Here is a 27,876-nt window from a genome sequence, read left to right on the forward strand (position 1 = left end):
CCTTATGTCTTATAGACTCACAACTACCCTTGAAGTGGGGTTAAAGCTAAGTGCATTGGTTGGGAAGGAGGGATGAATAGAGGCCAGGGGTTACGGGTACAAATGTATGATGGTGGGGAAGGGGGGATGGAAAGGGAAAGATAACGGAAATACCAATTGTATATGGAATGACAGAGGTATATGAGATAACAAAATGGTATATATAATGTTAGACACTCCCGGGTGATACCTATTAACAAGAAGCACAGAACAACCGCTATGACACGTACCCCCATAGACGCCCAGCCTCAAATCCCACCAGCACCGGCATAGAAAGAATAGCCCCTCTCCCACAGCCAGTTAACAGATGGGATTAGAGACACTCAAAAAACCATAACCCAGGACACAGACCCAATCCCGCTGCTAAATCTAACATACGATGCCCAAGTGGATACCCATCAACTGAGAGTCCACATAAACGCTCTATGCCAAAGGTTTTGTGGGAACCGCTGTGAACACCGGGTAGTACTGGGTAGATTAACTGTTGACAGCGGACATACACTTCCCATCTGAGACCCTCTGACCCCTTTGAGCTCAGCCACCGTCTTAGAATTTGAACAAGTAAGCCCCAACATGCTCGACAAGGCACCACTAACACATGGGGTGGGGGGAATGTGTCCCTAATAATCCCAACAAGAAGACCCACCACACACCACAAAGACCCACCACAGTAGATGCACCTAGGCAATGGCAAATTACACAACGAGTGCATATGTGTGGAGTCAGCCACTCATCACTGAAGACCACCGGACACCTCAGTGAGAGGGCTCCAACCCCCAACAGGGTCTGGCCACTTGTAAGACCAGACCACGAGGTACAACCCACCACTTTGATTAAGAGTTTTAAAAATGGTTACTAGGTTGAAGTTATACACTGTTTTCAATGCATTTATTTTTCTTTGTATTTACATTTATATTTTCTTCTTTGGCTCGAATGGTGACTCAGACTAACGAGGTATAGATCACCCTCTACAGTGCCCACAAAAGGACAAACCCCACTACGTAACGGGATTAAAAATGTACAACTGACACACAGGACCGACAGCAAACTGCTCCTCCCTTCCTCATGACTCTTAAGATACTATCACAAATGTAAAAGGGCTTAACACGCCCCAAAAACGCAGGCTTTTCTTTAGGGACTTGAAATCTAAGGGAGTAGACATAGCAATCATACAGGAAACACACCTCCACAAGGCAGCACCACCAAGTTAAGGGATAGAAACTACACTGTTGCGTATGAAGCGAGGCATTACAGGAAGACGGCTGGGGTGGCAATACTAATCCATAAAAGATGCCCCTACATCATCACAGCCAGCCAAACAGACCCAGAGGGACGGTACATGATGGTGACAGGCACCCTCCATAACAACAGACTCAGCATTGTGAATGTATACGCCCCCAACGATGCAGACAACTCATTCTGGGCCTCATCAGGAACCCTCACGATGTCCTTGAACAGAGGCGTAACAGTGGTGTTAGGGGACTTTAATGCGGTGCCGTGCCCGACGATAGATAGAAGCACAAAGCCAGGCACCGAGAGATCTCAGGGAAGGGGGAGGCAGGATTAACTTCTGCAAATAAAATGGACACACTATTGGCCACACAACTTAGACCCAGACAGGGGGTCACACCCATCACCAAACTAAATAAAGCCAAAGGTGAAATAGCTAACACACCAAAACTGATCAACGATGAGTTCACCACCTTTTTCACAGAGCTATATAATCACACGCCACACCACACGCCAGACAACCCAGAATACATAACACGCATAGCCACCTTCCTAAAACAACTCCCATTACCTCAGATTAAAAATGAAGACATGGAGGAACTGACAGCACTAATCACAGAAGATTAAGTAAAAGCTGCTATCACACACTTAAAAGGTAACAAAGCACCTGGCCCTGATGGATATGTAATGAGCTATTGTAAAATATTCAAGGACGAACTAGCGCCCCGACTAGTAGAGCTATATAATCACTTCAGAGAGGGGGGCACGCCAAACACGGATATGGCCACAGCATACATAATCTTAAAACAGACAGAGATACCACCCAGACTTCTAATTACAGACCAATCACCTTAATAAACATCGACCTAAAGATTTATGCTACAATTTTAGCCACCAGACTCACACCACTACTGACACGACTGATTCACCCAGACCAAGTGGGATTCATGCCTGGATGACAGCTCTCCAAAAACACTCGCAGAGGAGCTGATCTGCTATGGTACATGTGCACCACCAAGAAACCCTCAGTAGCCCTCTCGCTAGATGCCGAGAAGGCATTTGACCGTGTAGAATGGCCCTTCCTCTTCACACTCCGGACTTCTATTGCACCGCAATCAGAGCCTTATACACAGACCTGAGAGCCTAAACCCTCATCACGGGAGCACCTGCAACACCCTTCCCCCTGCAAAATGGCACCCGACAGGGATGCCCATTCTTGCCACTGTTGTTTGCACTAAAGCTTGAACCTTTACTGATAGCAATTAGATCAGATCCAGACATACATGGGGTGGAAATAGCAAAACAGCTATTTAAGGCATCTGCATATGCAGATGATGTCCCGCTAACCTTAACAAACCCAATTAGAAGCCTGCCCAAACTCTCGACCCTCGTAGCCGAATATGGAGACATCTCAGGCTACAAAATGAATCCCTCTAAAATGGTGACAATGCCCTTCCACATGACAACAACAATGATGACCGCCATTAGACAAACATATAATTATAATCTAGAGACAAGAGAATTCAAATACTTAGTGGTAACACTGACGGCAGACCCTGCATCCCTATACCAAAAAAACTACACTCCACTGTTTCAAACCCTAACATGAGAACTGGAAAGATGGACCGATAAGCCCATCTCTTGGTTAGGACGACTGCATACGGTCAAAATGAATGTACTACCGAGACTGCGATTCCTTTTCCAATTGTTACCCATACAAATAACAAAAAGGGACTTGACACCAATCCAACAAGCAATAGATTTATTTATATGGAACAAAAAAAGACCACGACTGGCCCGCAACTTATTATACAGACCAAAAACAGAGGAGGACTAGGACTACCCAACCTACACCACTACTATCACGCAGCCCAATTGGCCCAAATCATATATTGTCACTCACCCCTGGACCGAAGGAGATGGGTAGACATTGAATCCCAAATGACAGGGGTGGATCTACCCCAATTTCACCTATGGGTACCAAAGAAAGATAGGCCCATTCTAAAAACAACATGCCCGGCCATTCTAAACTCCCTTAAAATATGGGACCAAGTAAAACAAATATATGCAATAGGAACAGACTCAGTACTCAGAAACAGGGCATTCCCCCCAGGACTCAGAGCCAGAGATTCTAAAGGCATCGAAGCCACAGGGCTACAAAGATATATCCACCTGTACGTCCAAAACAACATAGTTACATACGACCACTTAACCACACTGGAGGGACTACTTTCGCTACCTCCAACTCAGGGACTTTTCCCGGATGGCAGAGGTACGAACTGCAGCAAAACAATAGACCAAAATGATGATCTTCTTTGAGAGGTTGTGCTACAAAGAGTCGACACAGACAAAGTTGATCACATTATTATATCAGCACATTAGTGCAAAACAAGTGAATGGGAACGACTTAGATATACAGAGCAATGGGAAGCAGTCCTGGGGGAGACGCTTGAGGGGATGGACTGGCAGGAGATATGGGAGGCATGCACCAAAATGTCAATGTGTGTTACATTACAGGAACAGAGTTTCAAGATGCTATTTATGTGGTATATATCACCTCGCCGGTAAAACAATATCACATGCAATTGAGCCCCACAGACACCTGCTGGTATCTATGCGGGAACAAAGGGAGCTTTATACATATGTAGTGGCACTGCAAAAAAGTCAAGGAATACTGGGAAAGAGTAACAGCTATAAGCACCCAAGTGTTCCAGAGACCTATAGAGTTAGACCCTCTCCAGACCCACAGAGGGGCTCAACAGATATGAGCAAAAACTACTAAACATGATAAAACTGAACTCCTTGTCTTTCCTCCTCCTAATACTGATCCTCCTCTCTCACTCTCCCTTCAAGACAGTGATATCCACATAAGTCCATCCCTACAAGCGCGCTGTCTTGGCGTCATACTTGACTCTGGTCTCACCTTTGAGTCTCACATCCAGTTTGTTGCCAAGTCCTGTAGGTTCCAACTCAAAAACATAGCCCGCATCCGCCCCTTTCTTACGCAAGATGCTACCAAGGAGCTTGTCCATGCTCTAGTAATTTCCCGCATGGATTACTGTAACCCTCTCCTGATTGGTCTCCCCAAAAGCCGTACTGCCCCGCTACAGTCTGTAATGAATGCTGCAGCTAGACTGATTTTCCTATCCAGTCGGTCCTCTCACACCTCGCCCCTCTGCCAGTCCTTACATTGGCTTCCTGTATCCTACAGCACTGAACAATTCCAGCCCCTCTTATATCTCTTCACTGATCCAGAGGTATGCCCCTCCTCGTACCCTCCGCTCTGCCCGCGACCACCTCCTGACCGCTGCTCGCACCCGTACGGCCAACTCACGCTTGCAGGACCTCTCACGGGCGGCTCCTCTCCTATGGAATAACTTGCCTACTGCCATCAGACTCTCCCCTAGTCTTCAATCATTTAAGAAGGGCCTCAAAACCCATCTCTTCAGGAAAGCGTATGGCCTCCCAGAGTAATCTCTCCCTTACATACCTGTCTCTTGCTCTCTCCTATGGGATAGTGCTTTGCTCTCTCCTCCAGCTCTGCTTCACTCCTACTTGATATTTCCTATCCTAATGTTTCTAATACCCCACCTCCTATAGAATGTAAGCTCATTTGAGCAGGGTCCTCTTCAACCTATTATTCCTGTAAGTTTTCTTGTAATTGTCTTATTTTTTGTTACATCCCCCCTCTCAAAATATTGTAAAGCGCTACGGAATCTGTTGGCGCTATATAAATGGCAACAATAATAATAATAAATTTAGCAGCAAGAAATGCACTGGCGCAAAAATGGGCAAGCCCAGAAATACCACACATATCTATAGTACTCACCAAAATCAGGGACAATTACCTTATGGACAAACTCACAGCACAAGTGCGTAACACCACCTCCAGCTTTAGTAGGGCATGGGAGTCGGGAGTCGGGAGCAAGGATTTGGCTTTATTGCTCATGGTAGCTCTGTTTGGAATGGAAATAAACTGTACAAAAAAGATGGTTTGCATCTTTCTCAAAAGGGAACAAATGTTCTCAGTGAGCAGTTCAGAGGTTTTGCTAGGATGTATTTAAACTAGGAGGGGGCAAAAGGGTGATAAAACATCAATCCAATAGTCCCCCAAAACAAGGACAGAAGGTGCCTGTAGCAAGTGTGTTAAAAAATGATAAGCTTAGAGTCATGTCTACAAATGCTCGCAGTTTAGGGAATAAGATCCATGAACATGTGGCAATAATGGCAACTGGTAGTGTAGATTTAGTCGCTGTTACTGAGACATGGTATAATGAGAAAAATGACTGGCACATAGCAATACCAGGGTACTCTTTATATAGAAAAGACAGGGAAGGCAAGAAAGGGGAGGGGTGGCCCTGTATGTGAAGGATAGCATAAAATCTAGCCCAATAAAGGTTAGTGAGGCGAACATAGAGTCCGTTTGGGTTATGTTAGAATTTGGTAATCACACAGTAACTCATGTAGGTGTGATTTATAGGCCCCCAGGACAAATTGAAGAGTTAGATAATCTACTAGTTGAAGAAATAGCTAAAATGACAATGAAGGGGGAAGTTATCATCATGGGTGACTTTAATCTTCCTGATGTAAATTGGAAAACAAAAATAGCTACTTGTGCCAGGAGCACACATATTCTAAACTCCCTACTGGGATTGTCTCTAAAACAAGTCGTTGAGGAGCCAACTCGTAAAGAGGCCATACTAGATTTAGTGTTAACAAATGGAGATTTGGTACCAGATATTACTGTAGGTGAAAGTTTAGGATCCAGTGATCATCAGTCAGTGTGGTTTAATATAAGAACAGTGACTGAGTCACACCACACAAAAAGTTTTAGACTTTAGAAAAACAGACTTTTCCAAAATTAGAATATGTGTAAAGGAGTCATTATCAGACTGGAGCAATTTAAATGGAGTCCAAAAGAAATGGGATTATTTAAAAGTTGCACTACTGAAGGCAACAGAAGATTGCATTAGGCTTGTCAGTAAAAGCAAAAAATTCAAGAAACCACTGTGGTACTCCGCAGATGTGGCCAAAATAGTAAAAAACAAAAAGTTAGCATATAGTAATTATAAAAAAAAACAGAGTGAGGAAGACAGAATGACCTATAAGATTAGGCAGAAAGAGGCTAAGCAAGTTGTAAGAGCTTCCAAATCACACACAGAAGAGAAAATAGCACAGTCAGTAAAAAAGGGGGACAAAACTTTTTTTAGATACATAAATGAGAAAAGAAAAGTAAAACAAGGATTACCGTATTTTTCGCTCCATAAGACGCACCTGACCATAAGACGCACCTGACCATAAGACGCACCTAGTTTTTTGAGGAGGAAAACAAGAAAAAAAATATTCTGAATCAAATGTTGTACTAAACTATTTAATAAACTACCAGTATAAACTACCAGTATATCAGAATAATATTTCAACCATGTAAAGTGAACAGGGGCATTAAGTCAACAGTGGCATTAAGAACCATCATCACTGTCATTAACAAATGAAGAGAGACTTTAAGGTTTGAGTACTCTTCTAGTCTTCTGTGAACCCCAAGAACTCATCATTGCTAGAGTCAGAATTTAGGAAGCTCAGTTGCTCACAATCACTGACATCACTTTCTTCGCTATCTTCATATAAGATATCATCTTCATTTCCATCCAAATCATTGCTAATGCCACATTTTTTGAATGACTGGACAACGATTTCCTCCTTCACAGAGTGCCATGAAGTTTTCACCCATTCACAAACTTGAGTGATAGTGGGCCTCTTCATTCGTCCAGCAGGTGTCAGATCATGATTGCCAGCAGCCATCCATTTGTTCCACTCTTCTCGCATAAAGACCTTAAATGGTTTGTTGATGGAAACGTCGAGAGGTTGCAACTGGCTGGTAAGACCTCCAGGAATTACAGCTAGATGAGTCTTCACTTCTTTAACCCCTTAAGGACACATGACGTGTGTGGCATGTCATGATTCCCTTTTATTCCAGAAGTTTGGTCCTTAAGGGGTTAAAGCACTTTTTTGTAGTTTCACTAATATGTGCTCTAAACTGGTCAAGTACTAATAAGGCAGGTTTTTTCACAAGCCCTCCAGGACGTTTGGACCACACTTTTTCAATCCATACTCTCATTCCATTTTCGTCCATCCATCCTTTCTCATGAACATGAACAACAACTCCTCTTGGAATCGCTTCTTTTGGAAACGTTTTCCTTTCGAAAATCAACATGGGTGGCAATTTGGTGCCGTCTGCACAGCAAGACAACACAACCGTGTAATGGGTTTTCTCATGTCTGGAGGTTTTCACGGTGATTGTTTTGGTACCTTTCAGATCAACAGTCCTATTAGATGGCACATCAAAGGTTAGCGGGACTTCATCCATATTCCCAATCTGGCCAATTTCATACCCATTTTTCTTCCTAGCATCAATGACAAATTTATGAAAAGAAAGAATCTTAGATTCATATTCTTTTGGCATTTTTTGCGCAATTCTGGTTTTGGTGCGCATAGCAAGGCCACATCGCTTCATAAATCTGTAGCACCACGATGGTGATCCAATAAAATCGTGAATGCCTTTCTCTACAGCAATGCATTTGGCTTCATATATTATCATTTTTGTAGAGACTGAGAAGCCATTATTCTGGTGATTTGTGATCCATTCTTCCATGGCCACGTCTAACTGTGGCCACTTTGCAGCATGTACACGAAGAGTGTGCTTACTTTTATCCACTTTTTGCAGCTGATCCTCCTGTTTCCTCCACTCTCTTATCATTTTTTCAGTTGGAGGTGGCCCAAAATGTCTCTCCGCTGCTCTGTTTCCATGCTCCTTAGCATACTTTACTACCTCTAGTTTAAAAGGAATCTTATATGCTAGTCTTTTCTGCTTGCTCATCCTTGTATGTAGAATGGGGGAAGGTTTCTGCAAGAAAATACAGTGATGAAGGAACTGTCAGTAATGTACCGTATCTCCAGTGTGTACCACTGAGCGATGACCGTACCTTTAAATAATGGCATCATAGCAAACATACGTAGTACCGTAAGTGATATCTATAAAATTCCACAAGGAAAATAAATGTGCAAATTCAACTTGCACTTTTCAGAGAACTGCCCCATTAATCTGATCCCTGACAATTTAAATAAAATTAATATTATATTCAATATATATTAATGTACGGTAATTACCGTACATGTTGTAATATATTACAACATTTTGTGGGAATATAATTAGCCATAGCTGATTAAACATACAGTGTTTAATAAGCTATGGGTTTTGATCACTGCTAACAGTGCTGTTTAAGTGAGGAAAGCTAGGTGGCGATAGATCTCTTACCTCAAATCCCAGCAAGACCACTGCTGTTGAAGTGAGGGAAGCTAGGTGGCGATAGATCCCGGCTACGAGCGAGTGGGGAAGAAGCACAGTCCTGGACAGACGCAATACCGGAACCCCAGGAGCCTCCTCTCTGCCGCACGGAACCCCAGAAGCCTCCTCTCTGCCGCACGGAACCCCAGAAGCCTCTTCTCTTCCGCACGGAACCCCATGAGCCTCCTCTCAGCCGCACGGAACCCCATGAGCCTCCTCTCAGCCGCACGAACCCCAGGAGCCTCCTCTCTGCCGCACGATCCACATTTCATCCCTGCACTCCGGCGTTTTGACTCAAGGTACCACACATTCGCTCCATAAGACGCACATACATTTCCCCTCACTTTTGAGGGGAAAAAAAGTGCGTCTTATGGAGCGAAAAATACGGTAGTTAGATTAAAAACAAAAGAAGGGAGGTATGTCGATGAGGATAAAGGTCTAGCTGACTGCCTCAATTAATATTTTTGTTCGGTATTTACAGATGAAAATGAAGTCATTTATTACACGTGAGTTTACAGAGGAAGAGGTTCTATTTCAACTGTCAAAAGTAAAGACAAATAAGTCAATGGGTCCTGATGGAATACACCCAAAGCTATTAAAAGAGCTTAGTGGTGAGGGGCGTGCCTGACTTCCGGCGGACTTGGTCGCATGGAGTGAGTGCTCCGCGATATACCCGACCTGATAAGCGACTATATCAGCAAACTTTATAATTTATAATATCCCTCAGAGCTCACATACACGGGTGTACACCATGTCACCACCGAAACAGCTCAAAACAACTGACTCACAGAGAACGAGGAAGAAAGATAAGAGGAAAGATTTCCAAGATGGCGACGAGGAATCTGCCATGATATCGGACGAGCCCTCTGATCAGGAATCATTCTCCTCCAAATACTCTGACTCCCCGATCACTGAACGGAGTCTCCACAAAATGTTACAAGAGCTGCGTGCAACAATCAGAGCAGATTTCCAGCGGATTGACGAGGACCTCCACAAAGAGATCACCAGTATAGGTGAGAGAACAAGCCACTTAGAGCATAAGTCTGAAGAGCTATGTGTAGCCCATAATGAAGTGGTAGACAAACTACAATCACTATCTGAGGAAAATAACGCATTGAAAATGAAACTAGCTGACCTAGAAGACAGATCGAGGAGGCAAAATGTTAGATTCCGAGGCATACCAGAGGATGTCTCTCAGGATGCACTCCCGGCCTATATCCTCTCAGTTTGCAAGGCTCTAGTCCCAGATCTTGCCGACTCTGCATGGGCCTATGACAGGATGCACAGGCTCCCACGCCCAGCCCACTTATCTCAAGAAGTCCCAAGGGATGTTATAGTTAAATTCCATTATTATGCTCACAAAGATGCCCTCTTAAAGGAAGCAATGAAATCTCCTGCTCTCCCAGATCCGCATTCCAATATTGCGTTATTCGCGGATCTATCTGCCGCCACCATGGCGAAACGCAAAGAATTCATCACAATTACGAAAACACTGAGAAATAATAATGTGCCTTTCAAATGGGGATATCCTACTAAACTGTTAATCTGGCGCCAAGGCAAAACACGAGTTATTACAGAACCAGAAAAAGGAATGAAAGTACTAAAGGATTGGGGACTTTGGAATAATGCCGACACACATCAACAACGTTCAACCGAAACCTCCCCAAGAAAAATCCAGGTGGAGTGGCAGATGGCTGGAGAGAAAGGGAAGAAATAAGGAACAAGACAGCACGACTATTGTAAGACACGGAGAAGATTTGGGTATATTCACAAAATGACACTGTTAGCTAAAAAAATTGTCACATTAGCAAGTGTACTGCAGAGAGTCAACAAATTGTACATAGCTGTAGTTTTGCCCGCATTCCTTCAACGTATTTGCTAGTTGCATGGCGACGCAATTTTTTCATTAATCTATATATGTGCTTCTCAATCCCTGAACCCTAGCAACATGGGCTACAGGTAGTTGGGGAGGTATAGGTGGCCAAATGGCTTATTCAGTATATTGTACGTTCTACTACCTAAGGTGTTCGATGGCATAATGTCATGTACGAGAGCAGGTATAGAGGTTGTTAATGTGTACCGGGGGCCCTGGCAAACTGCGCGCTAACGCTAGGATGCATCCGCGCTGCCAATCTCCCAACGCCTTCTTGCATTTCGTACATAGGTCAGATATCTAGCACTTGACTCTCTGGGTTACTCCCTAATTTAACCCCTTAAGGACCAAACGGCTGGAATAAAAGGGAATCATGACATGTCACACATGTCATGTGTCCTTAAGGGGTTAAAAAATCCAAAAAAAAACAAAAAAAAAACTAGGTCACACTTCTTAAATGTTAATACTTGTGCATATGTGCCTTTTTGGTCTATCTCCTTGTCTCTCTCTTAATCTGTCTGTAATCCGGCACCGGCTAAAACTCCTCTGCCTTTGTTTCATTATTGTTCTGACATGTACTAGAGTTTAGTTTGTTTAGTTCAGGTAATATACATATTTAATCATCAGGTTGGTAGAAGTCACCACCACCCTCCTTTAGGCCACCCCTAGAGATTACCTTGTAGACTCTCTATATGACCTACCTGTATCTTCCTACTGTAGATCACTGTAAATACTTTGGTTTCTCTGCCTCCCCCTCTATCCCAACCCCCTTGCATGGATGCATATTATCCCCCAAGACCTGTACAGTTCTAAATACACTGTTCCCAAAACTGTCGGTGGACAAGTGTCCAATGCCTACATAGCCCCAATTACTTTATGCGCATTTCCTCGACCCAAAGCGCCCTTCATGTTGCCACCTAAAGAGATATACTTACAACAGTCAAATTATGACGCCTAATACCATGAAAATGTGGTCCCTAAATGTCAAGGGACTTAATAGTCCATATAAACGTCGTCAGGCGCTCAAAGACATGCATGTTTCAGAGGCAGCGATAATATGCTTGCAAGAGACACACTTTAGCGCTACCAGCAAATCCCAACTACGCTCCAAACAATATCCCACTGCATACTACACATATGCACCCAACACAACTAAAGGTGTGGCTATATTTTTTCACTCGGACTGGTGCTTTACATTACAAAACCAATACTCGGACCAAGCAGGTAGACTGCTGATTTTAGTAGGTGAACTCAATGGGATCCAGATAACAGTGGCAACCCTTTATGCTCCTAACGAATCCCAATATTAATTCCTAAAGAAAGCAATCACAAAGGTGTCCCGAATGAGACAGGGACATGTGATAATCTGCGGAGATTACAATTGCACGCTAGATCCATATATCGACTCACAACGCATACACGATAAATCCCCTAGCAAAACAGCCCTTCTGAATGGAACACTACTTACCGGTCTACTCCACTCACAGGATCTCTATGACTCCTGGAGAATTCTCTATCCACTTGTGAAAGACTACACGTTTTTCTCACCCGTGCATTTAACTTATACGAGGATAGATTTATGCCTGATTGATAAATCCTTACTTCCCCACTTAATAAGCCAAACAATAGGACAACGTACATGGCCTGACCATGCTCCTGTTGCAACCATAATAGCGGTACCTTTCCCACCAAGAGGAAGAGGCAAATGGAGGCTAAATTAATCTATACTTGAATGTCCCACACACCTAAAGGCAGCAATATTAGAGGTGGATAACTATTTTGCCACTAATATATCTACAGATACTTCATTGGAAACCCAATGGCTGGCACACAAGGCTGTGATTAGGGGGGTTTTCATTAAATTGGGTTCCTCTGCTAAAAAACAATTCCAAGCTTCTTCTGCATCATTATCCCAGGAACTTGCAAAGTTAGAAAACACAAACAAATCTTCCCCATCCAAAGCTTTATCAAAAAAAATTGCATCAATACGGGAACAAATACACCACTTGCAAAATCAAGAATTTACTAAATACGCACATAAATTGAAACTGAATCATTACACAATGGGTAATAAGGTGGGTAAAGCGCTCGCCAATAGACTGAAATTTAACTATCTCCAAACTAAAATCCCGTACATTACCTCCAAATCCAACGCAAAACTGTATAATCCTACCGATATAGTGAATGAACTTGCAAATTACTATGAAGAGCTTTATAACTTATCAAACAACAATACCACCAATACCCCTACACAAGTTGAGGTGCTGCGTTACCTATCACACAGAGACCTCCCGCAAGTCAAGCCCCAACAAAACGACCTACTAACAAAGCCATTTTCAGAAGAGGAAGTAAAGCAAACCATTATGTCTCTCCCTAAACACAAAGCCCCAGGCCCGATGGACTATCAAATTATTATTATATCAAACTAGAACCTCACCTCACGCCTCACATTACTAAATTATTCAACAAAATTAAGACTACAGGTACCTATATTTGCGACCTATATCGCTACTGAATGCTGATGTGAAATTATACGCAAAACTTCTAGCCAACAGGTTAAAATCTCTACTACCAGACCTAGTTTCTACAGAACAAGCAGGTTTCGTGCCGGGTAGACAAGTTGGGGATAATACACGTTACTGCCTAGACCTAATTGACTGGGCACATCAAAATGGATACAAAGGAGTATTAATGGCTTTAGACGCAGAAAAAGCCTTCGATCGTTTGAATTGGCTATATATGACCTGCACGTTAGCAGCGTTTAACTTTTCCCAACCATTTATCACAAGCATAAAAGCCCTATATGCATCACCGTCTGCAAAAGTTTTAAACACAGGCTTCCTTTCATGCAGCTTTCAAATAACCAACGGCACTAGACAAGGCTGCCCTTTGTCACCCTTGGTCTTCATATTATGCCTAGAGCCACTGGTTAGAACAATTAAACAAGACACCTCTCTCCCTGGAATACCTACACCTGCAGGAGAGAAAAAACTCTCTTTTTGCAGACTATGTGATGCTCTTCCTTACTAACCCCTTGGATAGTATTCCTCATTTGTTAGCCACTTTGGCGGAATACGGCAGAGTATCTTACTATTACTAACGGAATAATGTAACAAAAACTCAAATCCTCCCGATAAAGATAAATCTAGAAACCTTAGCAACCCTACAAGCCACTCACCCATTTGACTGGCGTAAAACCTCTATTTCCTACCTGGGTGTCAAAATAACACACTCACGAGCGCAAATTATTAAGGAAAATCATGAAGTGGTTCTATCCGAGATCATTAAAAAAACAGACTCATGGCTTAATACACACGTATCCTGGTTGGGTAGGATCAATTCCATTAAAATGTTGATCCTGCCCAATGTCTTATATTTATTTAGAACTCTGCCCATAGCACTTCCAAACTCCCTCATTAAAAGATTCCAATCCGCCATTAACGCCCACATCTGGAAGAAAAAACCTCCGAGGGTATCATTCCCATTAGCAAAGGAGGACTTGGCGTTCCAAATGTTAAAAACTATTATAGGGCATCATTATTAGCACAATGCTTAAATATTATGACGTACAAATCTAAACCGGTATGGCTCCATCTTGAGTCCAACTGTGGTAATATTCTCTCCCTACCAGATATGCTCTGGTCCTCCCCCTCTTGCCCAAAGGCTATTAGCTTACCGAACACAAGATTTCTCATCAAATCATGGGAGGCCTGGAGCTCATCAATATGCCCCTGTAATGAACAATTATTTATAGCTCCTCTGATGGCTCTTACATACATATCTCCGAACCTTCCAGTCCACCGCTGGACAACCCATGGTATCACCCACGTCTACTTACTATACGATACCACAGGGCTATTACCCTTTCCAGAACTTCAAACATTATATAATCTTCCTCCACGTGATATGTTCCTATATCTAAGGGTGAAACATATCTTGCAGTCCAAAGCAGTCCATTATACAGGTCAATTAGGGCGTTTGCGCTACTCTCCTCCCAAAGCGCTCTCCAATACAAAATGCCTTACATATTGCTACTTAGCACAACTAGAACCCAATAAGTATACCAGGTTGTCTTACATGCAAAAATGGGAGGAAGACTTGGGCACGAAGTTTCCAGACCTGATATGGGAACAGGCCATTCGCCACACCAAACAGTCTTCCAATTGTGTAACGCATTGGGAAGCGTATTTTAAGATTACGATGAGATGGTATATGACCCCTGATAGATTAAACTAAGTTTATCCCGATGTGTAGCCAAGATGCTGGAGATGTAATGTAGCGTAAGGTACCCTTCTACATATATTTTGGGAATGTACGAAACTTAAGCCTTATTGGTTGGCTATAAAAATTTTACTTCACAAATTAGGAGGCCTAAACGTTCCATTGTTACCAGCTACATATCTATTACACTTACTCCCCAACATAGGAGATACCTTCCAAAGCAGCAATAATAAATGTATTGCTAGCTGCTAAAGCTACCATAGCCGCCCATTGGAAAAGTGATTCTATTCCCTGCATCTCTGAAGTGGTCACTAGAGTCAACACCACATATACCTATGAAAAAGAGTGGGCCAAAAACAGAAACATGCAGAAATGTCTGCTCCATTGGTGTCAATGGGAACCTTCAGTGGCTATTGGGTGAAACCCTTGCAGTGATCAAGCCCTCATTAAGCCTTTTAGCCTATAAGCCTTCCGACAAGCCTTCCTACAAACCTTCCTTTTAAGCCTGTAAGCCTTCCTCTACGCCTTCCATTAAATTACTTACATTAAATTACTTGCATGTAGCAGGTCCACTACTCACAACTTATAATGTATATGTATATGCAATGGATCACCTGTATGTCTTACTAATCCACTGAATTACAGCATAAATTGTTTTCATATGTATAATATGTACATGTATCTATGCAATATTTTGCTTACCCCCCCCCCCCCCTTCCCTCAATTATTTTATGTGTTAAAACAAAAACTTTCAATAAAAACAGACATTTGAAAGAAAAAAAAAGAGCTTAGTGGTGTACTAGCAAAACCATTAACAGATTTATTTAACCAATCATTGTTAACAGGAGTAGAATATTCCAGCTGTCACCACCCAAATTGGCTAAACAATATACCGAAAGGACAACAAACGAGACTCCTTAGAAACTGTACTAATAAAAGTGATTTTAAAGAACAAGTCAAAACGCTAAATAAGAAATTTTTAAAAAAAGACACTACCCATCCCAATTGTTGATAGAAAATAAAGATAGAACCGATCTCTTAAAAAATAAAAAGGTACATAAGAAAAATAAGAGATTACAGTATCTCCTTTTTAACTAGATATAACAATAAAGCACACATCATAGAGAAAACAATTAAGAAGTTTTGGCCCATTTTAAAACAAGATCAATTTTTAAAGAATATTTTACCAAACAAACCTCAGATTATTTACAAAAAAACGCAGAATTTTTAATCCATTTTAGCTCCAAGCGCTTTACCTTGTATCAAACCCACTGAAGAAGAAGCTACTCCTGGTAATAAGGCTAATAATTTTCGTAAAGAAAAACCAAAAGGCTTTTTCAAATGTGGGCAGTGCAGTACATGTAGATTCCAGAAACAGAAGACTACAGAATTCACATGTACTGCCACAAAATACATTTTTAAAATTAAACATTTTATAAACTGTCAAACAAAAAAATTAAATTTATTTACTTGAGTGTAAATGCGGCATACAATATGTAGGCCGCACAATAAGAAAACTACACATTAGAATCCTGGAACACTTCAATGGCATAAAGAGAGGGAATATAAAACATAGCGTCCCTAAACATTGTATTAATTGTACCCATTTTAGCTTCCAAGATTTTAGATGTATAGGGATTGATACGATAATCCCCCACTGGAGAGGGGGTAATATAGAAAAAGCGCTTGCTATGAAAGAAACGGAGTGGATTCATAGACTCAAAATCACTTCTCCAAGAGGTCTAAATGTTGATTTGGATGTATTAGTGTTTATGGATTATTTTTGGGAAGGAGTTTATGGTCCCCATTCTAAATAGAATTTTTAAATAATTTTAAATATTTTTTAAAAAATTTTATAAAAATTCTTAATTACATGTTATATTTTTTATATATCCTATATATGTTTTTTTTAAGGAATATATCTTTAAGAAGATCCGCTTGAAATATTTTGAGGAATTTGTGAATCCGAGGATGTTCTCGCCATGTCCCTCAGTTGAACAAAATGATTATCATTGATGTCCTATAACAATCTTTGGATATTCGTTTATATACCGTGTATATACAATATTGCATGTAATGCACTATTATGTCTCCTTTTTTTCTCTCTACAGTACGTTAAATCATATATGAAATGCACTATTATGTATTGTTTTCTCTCTACAGTATGTTAAATCTTTGATCTCTAATTTATTTATTTTAAATGACATAAATTGAATATGTAATGTTTTAAATGTATTAGGAAGTTGACTTACAATAAGCAACTTCTTCTACTAACTTTTATTGTTCTAATATAACAATTGTTGTATATATATTAGATGAATTATATGTTTTTCTGTATTTAAAAGTTTACATTTAAAGATCGAAGTGCCCACACAATATTCCGTAAGACCAGGTGGTCGGGTACGGAAATGTGTTCGCCGGCATAGAATATCAATAAAGTTGTTTGCGGTTCAGGTTGGATATGCGCGCATGCGCGGTAACATTTTACCGTAGTGCACATGCGCACAACAACAAAAACCACGCGAACTTTTAGCATTTAAACAAGCCGGAAGAAAATTGTACACAGCTCCTGAAAAAGTCTGATAGACGAAACGCGTTGAGCGACTAAGAGCCTGTCAGTGTCCCTACAATCCGTGGATCACATCCAGCCAATCCTGAACTATACTTAATTTGAAGCCTGTGGAACTGGGATCCTACTACACAAAGGGGACTTTTAGCCCAGGAAGGGGCTGACAAGCTTTTTAAGCACAATCAAGACATATGTTCTTGTTGTGCAACTACATTTGTGAGTGCAATTGTTTTTTATTATTGTTTTATATGCTATTAAATACTTCACTATATACTTTTGCTTTTATCTCTTTACATGTATATCCATGACTACTATGTGGTAAATATATTCACATGTTTGTGATTGTGGCGCCCCCGGTGGTATATGTTGTATAACTATACTTTTGTTTGCATTGTGATTGGGACTGGGAGTGATCCCTATTTCGGGGTGATTAGCCTGCACTGTTTATTGCACTTTTTTTCCCACTTACTGCCCCCTTTTCTGATAACAGGAGTAGTCCCAGAAGATTGGAAGTTAGCGAATGTTGTGCCCATTCACAAGAAAGGTAATAGGGAGGAGTCGGGCAACTATAGGCCAGTAAGCCTTACTTCAGTAGTGGGGAAAGTGATGGAAACCATGTTAAAGGATAGGATTGTTGAACATCTAAAAACACATGGATTTCAAGATCAGAGACAACATGGGGTTACTTCAGGGAGATCATGCCAAACTAATCTTAGTTATTTTTTTGGTTGGGTAACTAAAATTATAGATCAGGGTGGTGCAGTAGACATTGCTTACCTAGATTTCAGCAAGGCTTTTGACACTGTTGCACATAGAAGGCTTATCAATAAACTGCAATCTTTGAGTTTGGATTCCAATATTTTGTTTTACAGTTTTTAGTTTTTTTTTATTTATTATTTTCCATTAATTATATTATTTGTAATCACACTTTTCTGCAATTTTTCTGTGACCGTTGCAATTTACTGTGAACGTTTAGATTTATTTTCATTTTTATTATAATCTTATACTATCATGTTTTAAAATGCATGCTACAAAACACTGGTCTGAGTAACCATATTTGCACTTGCTATTTGTCACAAACGTTTTATTCATTCATTTGTATATATGTTTTGTGGTTAATTCCTTATGTACTTTATTGCTATACTCAACTAGTTTACTAGTCCCTTTTGTTGTTTATTATTGTTATCAGCTGTTATTTTTTATACTCTCTACCCATTACTCACTCTCTTTCTATTAGATTTATCTAGTTTCCCCTTCTCCCTTTCCCCTGCCAATATGGCTGCTCCCCTCCTTCCACTCTTTTTTTATTGCCATCCCGGATATGGCTAATACATGTTCTATAATAAAGTTATATAAAATTATGTCATTGTGGCGCCAAAATTAAGTAATCTGATGCCTATATAAAGCCAGTGTTGTCAGGTACATGTTTTTATCCACTTGAGAAAGGGGAGAAACGCAACATTCAAACTAACTGTATTTTAATAAAGGTATTTTGGCCACATTCTTTGTTGTGAGTTGGCCATTTTATCTTTTTTACTATTTTCTTTGTTTTTACTACCTGGCATCTGAGTTTTATTTGTTCCAGAGAGATACTACTCCATAGCATACTTGGTGTGGATTATACCACCTACGCCTGTGGCGAAACCAACCTCGCCACTGGGCCCTGGAGAAGCCTGTTTGCTAGCCTCCTACCTGCTGACTATGGCCCCTGGGTTATTTGGGGCATATTGTACTTTATATTGCTGCTACTGGCCCTTTAAAATCAGCGATGGACATATTGGGATTTTTGGGACTACTGTCCCTTTAAGACTGTGGAGCATATTCCAGTATACTGCCTTTAATATTACATATGTATTTATGTGTTGAGTTTAACCTGGGATATGTATGCAGCATTCACCTGATTGTTCGGTAGAATCACTCCATTCATTATATTGAGTGAAACTACCGAACAACCAGACCACCCAGGAATAAGTGTGCCTCCAATTACAGTTTGCAACAATGTTGCAAACGGGTAATTGGCAATCAGTGTAATGTATTCTTTGTCCTCTGGGTGGCCGCCATTCGGGAAACAAACACGTGGCGGTGGCCATCTTAAACTACCGAACAGCGGTGTTTTGCCGTCGAGTGTCTGGAACTAAAATCGGACACTTGACTAGGCAAACACCGCTGAGACCTCCATACTTCCAGAAATTCGTATAGAAACTACCGAATGACCCGCCGTTCGGTAGAAAGAACCCCACAAACAAGGGAATTCATTCAAACCCTCTCCAGGCTCTATAACACAGGCGATTAGTCTGTTTTCATTCCCTTGTTTGTGACCGACCGCAGGGCCAAAATGCATGGAACTGTTTTCGGATACTTTACCCATGCGGTCGGTCAAATCTTTGGAACCCCATATCTCCCGAACTGTTCATCCGAATGACTTGAATTTTGAATATGTTGTCCCCCTGAATAAGGGCTATCCAGCGATGCTGGATTTAAAGGTGTACCCCCTGTTTTTGGGGTACATCCAGAACTTGGCTGAAAAGGTGTACCGGATAATTGGGTTTAATGTTATCTGAGGGGAGGGGATGTGTGGGCTGAACCATGTATGTGATTGGATATTTTATGCCTCCCCCTGGGTGTGGACTGTATGTGTATTATTGTAATAAAAGCCGGGCTGGATGAGCCAGTCCAGAGTTCCTGTTTTACCCTCAAAGTGAAGTGTCGTCTCATTATTGGGGGAAGGATTTATTGCATGCTGTTCCAGTTGACTGCTAGGAGTACAAGCCTATTCGTATGGTTCCTATTCAATGGTCTACAGCATTCATACGCTTGGGAGAATTTAAAGGTTTCTCGGATTCGGTGATTGTGGTGTCTGCCAGAGTGCTTGGAGTCCTCAGGAAGCACTAGGAGCATCCATTAACGGAGGTACCAAGTCGGGGTGCCAGGCGATCCGTTACATTGGTGGCAGCGGTGGGATGGCGTCCTAGTGTGAGGTAAAGCAGCTCGGAGACACAGTTCATTTGGATTACAAAGGGAGGACAACGCTAGTACCCGTACAGCGTCCCTATCCACAAAAGAAGCAACTGCAGCAGAGCAAGCATGGCGCCTGGCTACACTCAGGAGCGGTTGGACAGAGAGATTGCCATACGGCTGGCTTTCTTTGGGCCCAACCCCTCTGAGAAAATTGTGCAGTTCATAAGGGAATCAACGGCAGATTTCCTGCAGCGCCTAGCAGATTTAAACAAAAAGGGAGCTGAAGGGGTCGTCCTTCCTCCCCAGCGGCAGTCTACGGTTCAGGGAGAGGAACCTGTTATCCCCTCTCCCCAGCGGCTGAAGGTGTGTAAGGGAGAGGAGTTTGTTACCCCCTCTCCCCACCGACAACCTAACCCACCAAGGGGAGACAGTAAACCCCTCACCAGCGCAGATGGGACCGTGGTCTCTGCGCCCTGCCTACAGGGAGTACAGAGGGTCAGCCCTGCTCCCCAGCTGCTGAAAGTGTGTAAGGGAGAGGAGTTTGTTACCCCCTCTCCCCAGCAGCAGCTTAGCACACCAAGGGGAGACAGTAAACCCCTCACCAGCGCAGATGGGACTGTGGTCTCTGCGCCCTGCCTACAGGGAGTACAGAGGGTCAGCCCTGCTCCCCAGCTGCTGAAAGTGTGTAAGGGAGAGGAGTTTGTTACCCCCTCTCCCCAGCGGCAGCTTAGCACACCAAGGGGAGACAGTAAGCCCCACACCAGTGCAGATGGGACCGTGGTCTCTGCGCCCGAGTTACAGGGGGCAGAGGTAGTGGGTCCTACCCCCCAGCAGCAGCGTGATTTATTGGGAATTGGGAGCCCAGTCTCCACTCCCCAGCGGCAGTGTGATTTGTTGGGAATTGGGAGCCCAGTCTCCATTCCCCAGTGGCAGTGTGAATTGCAGGGAATTGGGAGCCCAGTCCCCATTCCCCAGCGGCAGGCTGAGTTACAGGGGGCAGAGGTAGTTGGTCCTACCCCCCAGCAGCAGAGTGATATGCTGGGAAGGCAGTGTGAAGTGCAGGGAGAGGAGAGCAGCGTCCTCCCTCCCCGGCGGCAGGCTGAGTTACAAGGGGCAGAGGTAGTTGGTCCTACCCCCCAGCAGCAGCGTGATTTTTTGGGAATAGAGAGCCCAGTCTCTATTCCCCAGCAACAGGACACTGAATTGGGAGGAGAGGCAGTCGATCTCCCTCCACAAAGACTGAAAGTAGGCATGGGAGAGGAGATTGTTACCTCCTCTCTCCAGCGGCAGAGTGTTCTAATGGGAGATGAGCTGGTTACCACCTCTCCCCAGCGGCAGCTTAATGTACCAGGGGGAGACTGTAAGCCCCACAACTGTGCAGATGGGACCGTGGTCTCTGCACCTACAGCACAGGGTGTAAGGACAGTCAGTCCTGTCCCCCAGCAACAAGGCTGCTTAGCCAAAGGGGAGACAGTCGGTCTCCCCCTCCAACAGCGGAGCTATGTATCCAAAGGGGAGACAGTCGGTCTCCCCCTCTGGCAGCAGAGCGGTGCATCTAAAGGGGAGACAGTCGGTCTCCAGCAGCAGAGCTGTGCATCTAAAGGGGAGACAGTCGGTCTCCAGCAAGGCTCCAACCAGACTACTCCCGGGGTAGTGCTGGCACCAGGGCAGAGTACCGCTGGGCTCTGCCCACTCAGCAACCCACCAAAACAGCCTACCAGTCCCCCACACAGCCATGGTGAGGCACCTGGACCTGGACAAGTTTTTCTCTTACTCAGGTGTAGTAACCATTTATTGTGGGTGGGCTGTACTGCTGTTTCTGTTTTGTGGGTGGGCTGCTGGACTAACAAGGGCACTGACCGGCAAGAGGTCAGGTAACCTGTTAGTGTGGTTGGAAAAGGGGAGAAATGTGGCGAAACCAACCTCGCCACTGGGCCCTGCAGAAGCCTGTTTGCTAGCCTCCTACCTGCTGACTATGGCCCCTGGGTTATTTGGGGCATATTGTACTTTATATTGCTGCTACTGGCCCTTTAAAATCAGCGATGGACATATTGGGATTTTTGGGACTACTGTCCCTTTAAGACTGTGGAGCATATTCCAGTATACTGCCTTTAATATTACATATGTATTTATGTGTTGAGTTTAACCTGGGATATGTATGCAGCATTCACCTGATTGTTCGGTAGAATCACTCCATTCATTATATTGAGTGAAACTACCGAACAACCAGACCACCCAGGAATAAGTGTGCCTCCAATTACAGTTTGCAACAATGTTGCAAACGGGTAATTGTCAATCAGTGTAATGTATTCTTTGTCCTCTGGGTGGCCGCCATTCGGGAAACAAACACGTGGCGGCGGCCATCTTAAACTACCGAACAGCGGTGTTTTGCCGTCGAGTGTCTGGAACTAAAATCGGACACTTGACTAGGCAAACACCGCTGAGACCTCCATACTTCCAGAAATTCGTATAGAAACTACCGAATGACCCGCCGTTCGGTAGAAAGAACCCCACAAACAAGGGAATTCATTCAAACCCTCTCCAGGCTCTATAACACAGGCAATTCGTCTGTTTTCATTCCCTTGTTTGTGACCGACCGCAGGGCCAAAATGCATGGAACTGTTTTCGGATACTTTACCCATGCGGTCGGTCAAATCTTTGGAACCCCATATCTCCCGAACTGTTCATCCGAATGACTTGAATTTTGAATATGTTGTCCCCCTGAATAAGGGCTATCCAGCGATGCTGGATTTAAAGGTGTACCCCCTGTTTTTGGGGTACATCCAGAACTTGGCTGAAAAGGTGTACCGGATAATTGGGTTTAATGTTATCTGATGGGAGGGGATGTGTGGGCTGAACCATGTATGTGATTGGATATTTTATGCCTCCCCCTGGGTGTGGACTGTATGTGTATTATTGTAATAAAAGCCGGGCTGGATGAGCCAGTCCAGAGTTCCTGTTTTACCCTCAAAGTGAAGTGTCGTCTCATTATTGGGGGAAGGATTTATTGCATGCTGTTCCAGTTGACTGCTAGGAGTACAAGCCTATTCGTATGGTTCCTATTCAATGGTCTACAGCATTCATACGCTTGGGAGAATTTAAAGGTTTCTCGGATTCGGTGATTGTGGTGTCTGCCAGAGTGCTTGGAGTCCTCAGGAAGCACTAGGAGCATCCATTAACGGAGGTACCAAGTCGGGGTGCCAGGCGATCCGTTACAACGCCCTATCATTGATCAGTGGTTCTGCACAATTAAATATGAGTAACCATTTGGTATTTTTATACACTCTCCTGGTTTAATCACAGTGAGCATTATTGTGTTTTATATTACATATGGTCCCCATCTGACGAGATATCTACTTACAACACTCCCGCACGTATCCCATCCACTGTATGCTGTTTATACTAGAGCTAGTTTTTAGCTCTCAAAAACATGAGTAGGCATAGGCGTGCACACGGGGTTTGCCGGGTATGCCTGGGCACACCCTAATCCCTGCGGCACGCCTATGGATTGATTCCAGGCACTCATTGCCCCAAAAATGCCCCCCTTCCTCCCCCCCCCGTGTTCCCCCTGTCATGGGGGCAAGAGGTGATGGACCCCCCCCAGTTGGGCGCCTGTCTCTATATCAGACGCGTCTGTGAATGTGTGTGTGTGTGTGTGTCTGTGAATGTATGTGTGTCTGTGAGTCTGTGAGTGTGTGTGTCTGTGGGTGTGTGTGTGTGTGTGTGTGTATGTGTGTGTGTCTGTGAATGTATGTGTGTGTCTGTAAGTGTGTGTGAGTGTATGTGTCTGAGTGCGTGTGTGTGTGTGTCAGTGTGTATACACACACACACACACAAGTGTATATTATTTTTTTTTGGGGGGGTGGGAATCTTGGGAGAGTCCCCACATTTTATTCCCCAGGACTTGTATCTTGCCGGCAGGGGAGATCTCCGGATCTCCCCTGTCGGCTCATGCAGAGCCGGCGCTATCTGAGTGCTGGCTCTGCTCTAAGCCTCCATGGGCCAGCGGGGAGATCAAAGATCTACCTCACCAGCCCACAGCAGCATGGAGGGAGACAGGAGAGGACCGGGGAGCTCTAGACAGGTTCCCCGCAGGCTAGAGTTCACTCTCCACTGGACCACCAGGGATGGCACATGGCAGCAAGGATCCCCCTCCCTACATAAGGTAAGAAGGGAGGGGGGATATTTACTAATCTGTCCCCACCTCCACAATCCCTCCAAACATACAGCACACACAGCACCCTCACACACACAGCACACAAACAGCAACCAGACACATACAGCACGCTCACACAAACAGCATGCTCACACACACAGTACACTAACCGCACCCTCACAAACACACATAACACCTTTACAAACACACAACACCCTCACAAACACACACACACAAACAGCACCCTCACAAATACACAACATCCACACACATCACACACACACACAAACATCACCCTCACACACAGCACACTAACAGGACTCTAACAAACACACACACACAAACACAAGTTTTACCCTTATAATGGAAGAAAGACCATTAACAGCTTGGTTTTACAAAATGGCAGAACTACGCGGACCGGAAGACCCGACATTTACAGCACAAGAACGCTCAAAGACATATCTAGACATAGGATGCATTGATTAATGGAGGTCTACCGCACCAACTTTTTAGGGTGAAGTCACTCAAGAGCAGAGTCAGACTTAGTTGAGAGTCTCGGGTCACCTTTCCAATTCTGTTACTCCCAATTGGGTCACCCTCACGAGTGTTCAAAGAGTATATACTGGATCATGTTCATGAAGGAAGTGGCTGGGAGACAGCACATTGAGATGCTAATGTTCATAACTAACCAGTTGCACTACAAGAGGAGTATAGGTTTCAGCTGTTTTATTCCCTTTAACATAACTTCCAATAACAGCACACTAAAACACAGTTTCAGAGAGCAAATAGGACCACAACACCCACGCTGATTGAATTATCGCATTTTATGTTATTTCTAATGTTCCCTAAGATTACCTAAGATTTACACAAGATATACCTTCATTAATTTGTATTGATTTGCTTCCTGCAGCCCTGTGTGGCAATGCAAAAGAGAGAAATTGTGCCTTTCAGGGACCTGTGTGTCCTACTACTCAGCACTTTGATATTGCTATTAAACTCTAATAAAACATTTATTCACAAAAAAAAAAAAAATACTTTAATATTACATCTATGTTTGTTTTATGGTTCTTATAACTTGTTTTTGTGATGGCTATATTTGCTTATCTACTAGTTACTACCTGATATTATCATATTTGTTTTCTTTCTCTGCTAGCTTAATATCGCTTTCAATGGTCTACACTGCCCATAAAGACAACACTGTATTCTGTGCAGGATTTTTTTAATGATATTTTTTGTTCCTGTTTATTTTTTATTGTATTTTTTTATTCTAGGCTTATGGTTTGAATTTGCCTCTTATGGGATTGGGCCTATTCTGATTGGCTAATGTGTTACTAAGAGTACAAAGCTATTCTGTACTCCCAAGTTTTCCACTGATTTCTTTCAATTGTTCTGGGAAAGAAAGACTGCTGCATAATACTAGCCACCGTGTCATTAAATAAAATCATGACCTTACTTCATGATAAATAGTAAAACCTGGGACTTTCCACTAAGTGCTTATAAATGCTGATAATAATAATAACGATAATAAAATGTTTTGCCTTGAAGGGTTAAAATTACAGGAACACTGCATCAGACTATGTAAAGTGGTCAGTGTTTTTTTTAACCAATGCTAGCAGCTAGTGGTCAAATAATTTCAATTTGTTTAAATCAAAGCCCAGATTTGAAGCATCTCAGCTGACATGCAGTTTTTGGTCGGAGCCTGAATTGAAAACTCGAGACCTTGTTAAATAGCAAGAACACTGTCAACACTTTGCAGTCTCAATGGCCTTGTAATGTCTACACTCGTACTTTAGTGAATAATCCTGTTAGTGTTTAGTGAATAAATGTCTGAGAGAGAGAATGGAACCGTATCTCATGATGGGGCAGCAAAATGATCTTTGCCTAGGAGGGTGGCAGAAATCCTTCCACCAGCTCTGTTTTCAGCTATACATTAACAAGCAACCTGGCCTGCACAATATGTAAAAAATGTAACGATGAAGGACATCATTTTAAGGAACACTAAAGTGTTAGCAATATATACATGTATTCCTAACACCATAGTGCATTTACTACATGTTAGGTGTCCAGCATCGCCGTGGTGATCTCTCCACGGCTGGTTCCTACTCCATGGCTGAGATCATCAATCTAAATGATCTCAACCAATCCAATGCTTTTTCATATGAAATCATAGGGAAGCTATTGCACATCTGCAGCAAAGCACTGCATCAATCAGCATCTTCTCGTGGAAATTATGGAATCAATACATCTCTATGGGGTGCGTTTAGCGTCTCCATGCAGAATGTGGAGATGCTGAACATAGTTCCAGCAAAAATGGCAGGATCTAACCAAGATTTACAGCCCAAGATATGTTACTAGGCAGTGATGTAAGCAATGCCTTTTCTCTGAAAAGGCAGCATCTACATTGCTGAGCCTGCAGCACAGGTAATAGGCATCAGAACCAGTAAATTAAGCTGTAGTGGTTTTGAAGACTTTAAACCCTTCATGCTGCCATGGGAGGTGTGCAGTTAAAAGTTAATAAAAGTTAGTTGTCCAATACATGAGATGGGGTTCCGATGATTACTTTGATATGTTCCTAGTCGTAACTGGCAGTTTTATTTTTCTTCAGTGTTATTTTCTTTATAAATTGCATATATGAAATCACTTGTTTATAGAAGAATGCATGCTCATACCTGGGGTCTTGGTGGCACACAGATCCATGGTACCTTTCAGTTTTGTTTCCCAATACTGGAGTACTAGAGTGAAATGGCCACTTCACCCAAACAGCAAGCGTAGACTTAAAAAAAAGAGAGGTTTCACAACATTATATACATATATACACAAATACATATAGGTAAAATAACATATGGTCTTAGTATACAATGTTAGGCACTTTTTGTATTTTGGAACAAGCAGTTTTTGGAAGATTGCCCAATTATCAAGTCTAAAGTATGTCTGAGCAAAACAACATACAATTATACTTAAAAGGACACTATAGGGGGCGGAGCCTAGCATCCAGGCTGAGTGGTTGTGCTGCACCTCAGCTCCCGCTTCCAACTACAGATTTCGGGGACAATCCCGCATAAAAACAACGCACCAACTCCCTGGAGTAGAGCTGTGATGACAGGGACTCCCGGGGCAATACCTAGACACCCAAATCGAGCATGTAACACCCTGGAAACCCCACATCACATCCTGAGGCCTACCGGGAGTCGAGTGATGGGGAGACGGCCGCTCCCCACGCCAATGGTCCTGAACGTGGACCCCTCGGGGCTCTCACCTCCTACCCCCCCCCCCTCTGGACCGATGGGGGTCATCTCGGTCTAAAACAAGCGACTGGAGTAACAAATACAAGCTGATCTTACAGCCCGATGAAGGGCAATTCCGGAGCAGCCGGACGCATGGCGCGTCTAAAATGGCGGCGGCAGATGCAGCAAGCGACTCAAACTTACTGCCTGAGATGGAGGGCTCCTGCGACATCCAGCAACGCCTAGAAGCCACCTTTACCCGAT

At 43.1% G+C, this 27,876-nt stretch overlaps 1 protein-coding gene across 3 annotated transcripts in view; it reads right to left on the reverse strand.

The window, feature by feature from the left end:
• The window catches only part of RHBDF1 (rhomboid 5 homolog 1), an 864,530-nt gene that overhangs the window by 193,092 nt on the left and 643,562 nt on the right, over positions 1-27,876 (reverse strand). For all 3 annotated transcript variants that reach the window (XM_063430225.1, XM_063430226.1, XM_063430227.1), the window contains one exon: positions 27,058-27,161. In XM_063430225.1, the coding sequence (XP_063286295.1) occupies positions 27,058-27,161 (104 nt within the window). The remainder of the gene's footprint in view (positions 1-27,057; positions 27,162-27,876) is intronic.

The sequence above is a fragment of the Pelobates fuscus genome, chromosome 8 (genome assembly GCF_036172605.1).
Source record: "Pelobates fuscus isolate aPelFus1 chromosome 8, aPelFus1.pri, whole genome shotgun sequence".
NCBI classification, from domain to species: domain Eukaryota; kingdom Metazoa; phylum Chordata; class Amphibia; order Anura; family Pelobatidae; genus Pelobates; species Pelobates fuscus.